The sequence below is a fragment of the Pistacia vera genome, unplaced genomic scaffold, assembly GCF_008641045.1.
Source record: "Pistacia vera cultivar Batoury unplaced genomic scaffold, PisVer_v2 Contig159, whole genome shotgun sequence".
In the NCBI taxonomy this organism is placed as follows: Eukaryota; Viridiplantae; Streptophyta; class Magnoliopsida; order Sapindales; family Anacardiaceae; genus Pistacia; species Pistacia vera.
In genome coordinates, this window is record NW_022195674.1 from 220,947 (window position 1) to 229,423 (window position 8,477).

The 8,477-nt window shown below is 37.0% G+C and overlaps 1 protein-coding gene across 1 annotated transcript; it reads right to left on the reverse strand.

Annotated features, from left to right (window-relative positions):
* LOC116125021 lies at nucleotides 1-5,979 on the reverse strand. Its single transcript, XM_031410750.1, has 10 exons — nucleotides 5,589-5,979; nucleotides 5,425-5,502; nucleotides 4,170-4,327; nucleotides 3,489-3,564; nucleotides 2,382-2,449; nucleotides 1,952-2,210; nucleotides 1,583-1,690; nucleotides 370-476; nucleotides 230-280; nucleotides 1-132 (listed from the first exon to the last, which is right to left on the reverse strand). The coding sequence occupies exons 1-10, from the start codon at nucleotides 5,890-5,892 to the stop codon at nucleotides 1-3; spliced, it is 1,341 nt and encodes a 446-aa protein (XP_031266610.1). The 5' UTR covers nucleotides 5,893-5,979.
* Nucleotides 5,980-8,477: the final 2,498 nt, after the last annotated feature.

Sequence of the window (8,477 nt, forward strand, 5' to 3'; positions counted from 1 at the left end):
CTAATTTACCAAATTGCTAAATGTTAAAAGTGAGAATCGAAAGTACACCTTCGTAATTGTTGGTGAGTTTCTTCGAGAAGGATGAACAAAACGCCGGCTTATGGTCTCTGAAGTTTCCAATGTTATTGAAACCTGCAAGGCACCAAACATGCTGGTTAAAAGGTCAATTAAACCTCAGTAAGTCTTTATTTCTTATGGTAATTTTCCATTGCTTGTAGTATAAAGTTACCTCAAGGCATCTCCGAGCTCCTTCATGAAAGAAAGTAAGAGTTCCACCTATCTGTCACCATAACAGTTCAACAAAACGTACTGGGGGAAAGAAGGAAAGAACGTTGAATTATGCAAAGAGTCGTTTAAAATTGTCATTACCATATCACTGAAGTAATAAGTTGAATCCGAGTTCTTTGGAGAAAATCTTAGCACAACTTGGTCATCCATCCTGATGTTATAAGACCTTCCTCGAATAAAGCCTTCTGCTGCGGAAAATGTTTGCAGCAAATAAGTTTACACAATTTATTACAAAAAACAATTGTTTGTTCCTCCATTGTAAACTAAGGGAAAGGCATTAATAATGATTTAAAAGAAGATACTAGTATGAACCAACAGCTCACATTGAAGACAAAAATTCTAAGGAAGAGCATCCACCCTACACAAAGACAGCCCAGAAACACCAATCATAACAACCTCTCCCTGGTCAAAAAGAAAATTATCTATACAAAATTACCCAATACTCCTTCCTGATTAAGGTCGGAGTCCAAAGTGAAGCATAAAGCCAAATTTCTCCCCACAAACTACAACTGTTTTTGATAGAGAAATAGAGAACCAGAAGAAGCACAAAATAGATTATAGAAAAATTGGAGAAAATAGAAGAATAGACTAGGGAGAACAACAAGAAAAGGGGGAAAGGAAATTTAGAAGAATTAGAGACATAAGAAAGAAACCGAGAAGTCAGAGGAGAGAAAACCGTTATTCATATATCATAATCAATCTCCTATATATATATATATCAACCATGTCACGAATAACAATAGATGCCTTTGAAACAGAATCTGAGTCCTAATTAAATCAGAAATAAATCCTAAACCTAAAACAACTCAAACGAAAATTAAACTCTAAAAATACTTTGACAAAATCCCTAAAATAATTCAAACAAAGACTCAATAACCTTAGACTAATTATACTCTTCCTACATCAATTTCCAGTTTCTCCCCTTCAAAATATAGTTGTTTGTTTCTAGCTGTTTTGCCCAAAAGAGAGCAACTAGTGCACATGTACAAGTAGTCTTGGTTTTCTTTCCTTTTACAAAAACAAAATATGCTCCAAAAGTTTTGCATCACATGAACCTGGGCTAACCCAAGCTATTATGGCTATTTTGCATATTCTAGCCACAAATTAGAAGCCCCAGTTCAATGAAAAAAAAGATGATTTGCAGTCTCTTCACTTCTTCGACAAATCACACACCATGAAGGCAAAAGGCACATCTTTGGATACTTCTCAGGCATTACAAAAGTTACAATCATATCCAAGATAAATGGGATGCATTCCTAAGAGAATGAAATAAAAATAAGTGAAGTGAGCTTACATGCTGCAGGTTCAATGGCTCGTAATCGAGGTGAAGGTGATAATCCTGAGATATCATCAGCAGATAGGGGTTCTGTAAGCTTCTGCTGTTCACTTGATGACACGATATCTGTTTTTAAAAATAGCCTATGGTTAGAAAAGCTCTCCTTCCTAATCAAATTAATAACATAACAAACTTTCCATTACTTAGGTGAGCACGGTGAATAATTCACAAGGAAAACTTCATATACATTTAAATAAACTAAACATGTGAAGTGTAATTACTATTTCAGGACTCAAGAGAGAGAAAGAAAGAGAGAGAGAGAGAGAGAGAGAGAGAGAGAGACTCAATAAACCTAATGGTCAGGAGTCTCAAATATAACTCACTGACCTGCACTAGAGTCATACAACACCTCTGCTGCTGATAGCCGAGGAAGTGCTGCATTTGAAGATAAGCTTGGACGTTCTCCATCCAGATTTGGAATATCCTTGGTCGAAGATCTTGCAGTAGATGATTGCAAAGACAATGAACTTCCAAAAGTTTTAAGCATGCTTTCTTTACTGGGGTTGTAGGAAGAAACAGAAGAGATCTCATCCCTGGAGCTTGCATACCCTTCCTCAACTCCATCATATATCTCATTTGCTCTAGCCTGTGTCAGAAAACGAATTTAATGAGTAGCCATAATTTCAAACTGTCAACAAAAAGAATTGCTTAAAAGAAGATGCCATCATAAAGGTTCTAAATTACTCAAAAAATGAGTAGGCTTTTAAGATAAAAAGATGATTATACAATACATAGATAAGAATCACTAACATCTCACCCATTCAGAGTCTCCATCCATCTCTTTCCAATATATATCCATTTGGATGGTTGTAACAGGAACAATTCCTGAAACCATTGAGAAGATATCAAGCATAATTCATATGCCATTCTTTTAATATAACGGATGCAGCTGCATATATTAATACTGTATCACCGAAAATTCAGAGAATCAAGTAACAGAATCTCATTTTGGGCTGTGCTATAATATGCATAGCAGGGTTTCGTCATTTTCAAACTACCATTTTAAGACTTATTTCCACCAAGCAACTTACAAGAAGAATAAAAATCATCTTTTGCTAACTACCATACAGATACACAATATTCCAGATACAGATGCCAGAAAAACTTTGCTCATATGGAAATAAACTAATTGAAGTACAAACCACTATGTACTTATCCTCTTTTCTCTACTAGTAAGAATTTACATTGAAGAGCAGGAGCACAAGGGTGCAAACCCTAGTACACAGGAACAATTCTTAAATGAGAAGCCTTACAAGCTTCCAGAATTTCAAAGTGCATCCACACTCAATTAAGCCAACTCACGATCACTTTATCCATCAAGCATGCAACTTGGGCAATAATGATGGACAACTTTGACTGACACTTTGCAGTTCAGAAATAAAATCCATTAGTACAAGAATTCAAAATTCTGTTAACAAACGTATAGAGAACTGTTTATTAAGATGTTTCCCTTATAATCATAGAAAGAAGAAAATTCTTTCTCAGTGTATTAGAACAATTAAAGATAATTATCCGAGCATGTTGCTATAGTCAGACCACAATCAAACAGTAGAGTGACAAGATTGAATATTGACTTAACCCTGTTGCTGAAACATGCTGAGCAGCATGTAATAACCGTCAAAACCTTTGACATTAAAAAATCCATTATGCATAACTTTTAGGTCATATAAGAAAGTACTTGCAAAAATTAAAACAAGTCAGAAGAACAAAGAATATTGAGTTCAGTCGCCCTTCATAATCGGCTGTCAATAGTTCCTAGATAATTGTTGTTGCATTAAACAATGACATGATAACTCTATCATAGTAATGACTTTGAATACATCCTGGAACTATTTGGTATAAAAGGAACCGAACAGCAGCTTACCTTCAAGTTGACCTTCTTCCATTAGCAAGCCATTGTTTTTCTGAGTGACCCAAATTTGTAATGGTATACGAGCTTCCTGTTGAAATTAAAAACACACCTCCATTACTGTAAGGAAATTTAGGAGTTCCAAGCAAATCCATACATACAAAAATTTATATTTTTACAAAGTATGAAATTAGAATAAAAAATAGTGACTCCAAAAGTCAAAAGTAAATAAAGATATTGTCAATATCTAAAGTATCAGAAAGGTCTGTAACAACAAGAAATGAGAAACAAAATATCAATTAACCATAATCATCTTTATAAAGAAATAATCACATTACACCATGTATCATAAAACACACGACATGTACAATGTAAATGAGAACACCTGATCAACCCTAACAGAAAGCATGTTATAACCAGACATTATTAGCAAATAAAGAATAGCCCTCACTCCCAAAAGCTAATTAAAATCGTGGTGCACAATGTTTATCAGAAAAGTCAATCACGGGGCTACAACCAACAGAAGAAAAGTCAATAACACGGAAGAATACAAAAACTTCAAAAGCAGAGCACAAAAAGTCGCAAAAAAATGATCCTTGGTGAAGCAGTGCACAATCCATATGTAAAAGATAATGCAATCAAACCAAAATCATTTCAGCAGTGCCTATAGCGAATAAGAAAATTTCAAGAACAAACCACTTCAGTAACATCTTTTATTGACTCTCTATGAGTGTTCCCGTTTTCCAGTATCAGCCACCGTCCGGATAGCGAACTCTTAACATAGTACATGTAGCGAATGGTCGTACCTCGGTAAGAGGGTGGTATAATGCTTGGCAACTCAGTCCGGACAACATCTGCAGATAAGCAAAAGTGTTCTAACAAATTAACTATCTTGAACCAATATATAGTATGAAAGAGGTAGATATTTTTTATATATTTGAGGAACTGGATACGCCATGAATTATAAAGAAACATAACAAATAATCGTACACCAGTCGCAAAGAAACAGCAGTTTGTCACCAACTTTTACAAATCATTGACCAAGATTGGACAAAGCTTCTAAACTACCAACTTTTTGGAAATTATGATTAGCTAGTCAGATTCCAATTTTGTATGCGAATCCCAATGTGACTGTAGTTATTTTCCTTTTTTCTATTACTTCTACCTACAGTGTAATTTACATATCTCCAACCATCCCTCCACTTTTATTCTTTTCTAAGAACTCTTGCAGCATTTTTTTTCTGCATCTAAAAATGCATCAACAAATCTCTTTGCCCAGATAAAAAAGTGGAGATAATGCAAAGAGATGTAACCTCTGAAAACCATATCAAAATCAATCTCTAGACCTTCAAAAAGGAAGCCCAACAAGGACCAAACAATTGGTGAGGCTGGACACCTACTATATATAACATGACTAACTGAAGTAATAAATTATTGTCACAGGAGAAAAAAGCTAGTCATTGTTGACTGAAAGAATCATCTAAGCTTAAATATATATCTAGATTTACATCCCTGTAGCAGGTTTGGCAAATGTGGTGACATATTTCTATGATTAAGCTCCTACATTGTTGTAGAAATCACATTTGATAATTTTTGTCTTCCTGTTGGTTCTTGGTTTCATTTTTCTTACCATATCAATTCATCTTCCCAATTTTACACCTCCTTCACTTCGTCCTAATAATATCATCAAGTTTAACAAATTTAATATTCGTTACAAGTCCTGTTTCTAATCTAAGATAGACTTTAGTGTGGTCTCAGAGATACTAATTATAAATCCATTCACTGGATCATAATTAAAAATTCATCATAACAGAAATAGCAGAGCCAGATGACACCCAGTTTGAAATGTACTTAAAGGTTTGAGAGAATTCATGTCAACAAAACATCTAACAAACAGACAAATTTAATGCCAAAATTAAACAGAACGCGAAAAAAAGAAAAAAAAACTTACATGATTTTGTGGCACCAGATGACACAATCTGATTTGAAATCAATGACGAAGCTGAACTGTCCAAGAAAACATGTTCACCTGAAAACCCCGATTCAATTTAAACATCTTAATCCATTATAATAGAACCAGATCCCATAAATTTGTTAAAAAGTTAAAAAGAAAACCTCTTCTCTGTTTGGATCCGGGAAGTGGCTTCTGAGTAGCGAACCACTGACTATCCAACTTCTCAATCCCTTTGATTTCAAATGCAAGGCTTTCAATCAATAACGAAGAGAGAGAAGCATCGTCACTGAGAGGATTGCAGATCTCGATCGTAATGTAAAGGGAGTCGCCAGGCCTGTACACATCTTTATCTGTTTGTAGTTTTAGCCTCGGCAAGACTTCGCTGTCTCGGGAATTATCCACCGGCTTGTACGATCCGCCTCCGCCACCGCCACTACCGAACAGAGAAAACCTGGCGCCCAACATTGCTTCACCAGCCAAACCCTAAATTTTTCATCTGGGGAATGACCGTGTAAAAGAAATGGTGAATTGAAGTTCAAGAGTTTCTTCTTCTTCTCTATGGTTGGTTTAGTACTTGATTTTGAAATTCAAGCTGCTTGGTCTGCTCCCAATCGTGTTACTGTTGGACTCCCTCATGTTTTAAATATTGACACTTACACCCTAGAGTCTTTGAAATATATCATTAAATCTACCTTAAAATGAAATACCGTTTTTCAAGATTATACCTCTAGGGATTTAAGAACTAGGGCTGTCAGGCGAGCGGAGCCGCTCACAAGTAGCTCAGGCTCGGCTCAAGTTGAGCTCGAGCTCAAGTAGCTCATGAGCTTAATTGAGCTCGACTATTTTAATTTTATATAGCTTAATTGAGCTTGACTATTTTAATTTTATATTAATATAAAATTAAAATAGTCGAGCTCAATTAAGCTCATGAGCTGCTTGAGCTCGAGCTAAAATCGAAAACCATCTACCACCCAAAGAAATGAAATCGAAAACCACCCACAGAATGATAGAAATGAAATAAAAAACCATCGATTCTACCACTAACAAAAACTCAAACCAAAATTTATTACACCTGGCCACAAAACCCACCAACCACCAACAGCCACCGTTAGCCCATACTTGTTGAACAAAAATTCATCCCACCCCACCATTCTTATTGTCGTAAAAAATCTTTCATGAGAAGATGGGGAACGGTGATAACGTCGAGAGGTCGATGACATAGAGGAGATGACCCATGGCGTGGAGGAGAGAAGCCGTCGGGTTGAGGTTTGCCTGCCTCAAGCCAGATCTAGCTTGGGCTTGCGCTCTCAACGACATTATGACCCATGGCATCAAGGAGAGAGATGGTGGAGAGAAGCCGCCGGGTTGAGGTTTGCTCGCATCAAGCCAAATCTAGCTTGGGCTTGCACTGGCGAAGTAGCGTAGCTTGGTCTAGATTACCACTGATATCCATTCATCAACACAATACCAAGTCAGGTTTAGTGTCGGATTGGATTTTTTTTTTTTTTTTCCGTTAAGAGGATTGAAAGATGAAATGGAAGAAAAAAGGAAATGGGCTTAATTGGCTCGATTACAATGTAGTCGAGCTGCTCAAGCTTGACTATGTTGTAATCGAGTCCTTAAGCCAAGCTTGACTATGTTGTAATCGAGTCCCTAAGCCAAGCTTGAGCCTACCATATATCTATCGAGCTTGAACTCTAATTGTTCCAACCGAGTCGAGCTCGAGCTCGAGCTTCTTAATACTCAGTTAAGCTTGGCTCTATTACACACCTAGTAAGAGCCCCGAGCTTGGGTTGAGTTTGCCTGGGTTTTCTAAAAAATGCAAGTTTGGGCCTAGAAAAAGCCCGGGATTGGTTATATGAAAAAGGGGTATTTGATATTTTATTGAATAGTTAGGGGCTGTATGCTATTTCTTAGGGGTTATCAGTGATTTTATATGATGAAAAGTTTTTAGGGAGTTATCTAAATTTTTGAGGCTTTCTGAAATTTTATATAGCGAACTATATATAGTTTTATATAATCTCATATAATATACTGGGTCGTGTTTTCCTACCAAAGCCTCGGGTCGAGCCAAGCCCGACTGCAACTTATGCCCAGGCGGGCCAAACCAAGTTTTTTTTTTTTTTTTTTTTTTTTTTGATACCTCAAATTATTTTTATTAATTCTTTTAAAACTAAAATGTCCATATTTTTTCTTTGGAAAATTTACTTTTGTTATGCCAAAAGAATGCAGGGCTGACGTAAGGTCTAGTCAGCATGCAAAAGTCAGAGCATGGGTGCACCAGCAGCCGAGTCACGTGGAGAAAGGAGCAGCAAGCTTTTGTCAGAATAGTGGGTGCCTGCCAGACCAGCCAGAAGTTGTGGTGCTCCCACGTGTCCAATCCTTGCTCCAAATCTCGTAAATCACTCTAGAAGGTGGGCAATGTGACATAAAGAAAGATTTGCACGGATAATCCCACCAACTCACAGATTCAGTAATGATAACCTTAATCCATCCCACTATAAATTGAGAGTTCCTCTCTCACTTAGGGGATTAGCTATTCTCTCTCAAGGATATATAGCATTCTTTCTCTTACTATCATTTGTAAGTCAATCCACTAACGACACCTCACCTCTATCATTAATACAAACATCAGTGGACGTAAGATTTGCTTTCTTAGCATCCGAACCACTTTAAAAGCTATTTCCATTGCATTTATTCTCATTTTTTCTTGCATTCAGCGTGTCTTCTAGGCCAGCTCAGCATTGCATACGTGCGTTTAGTTGGTGTAGAAATCACGCATCAACAGTTTGGCGCTAGAAGGAGGGTTTGATTTAGTGTTCATCCTTCATTAGGAAAATCTCTAACTTACTGGCCCTACAACAGCAAATGGCCTGCCAGCCTAAACCTGAGAGAACCAACCAGGGTGCTGAGGGGATACCCCAAGTCCAGGAGGACACCTCTTCCGAAATACCTTCGGTTCTGCAAAATGGAGCTGGGGATATCCCATCAAGTTCACAACTTGACCCTGCCATTAGAAGCACCTGGAGAGGTTCGACAATACTCTCCAA

What these genes read in the sequence shown, in the direction of transcription:
- LOC116125021 (XM_031410750.1), bottom strand. Translation starts at nt 5,892, where the DNA reads ATGTTGGGCGCCAGGTTTTCTCTGTTCGGTAGTGGCGGTGGCGGAGGC. An exon ending in AGCCATTGAACCTGCAGCAT is followed by an intron (nt 477 to 1,582) that starts GTAAGCTCACTT and finishes CATTTTCCGCAG; the next exon opens with CAGAAGGCTTTATTCGAGGA. An exon ending in CTTATTACTTCAGTGATATG is followed by an intron (nt 281 to 369) that starts GTAATGACAATT and finishes TTATGGTGACAG; the next exon opens with ATAGGTGGAACTCTTACTTT.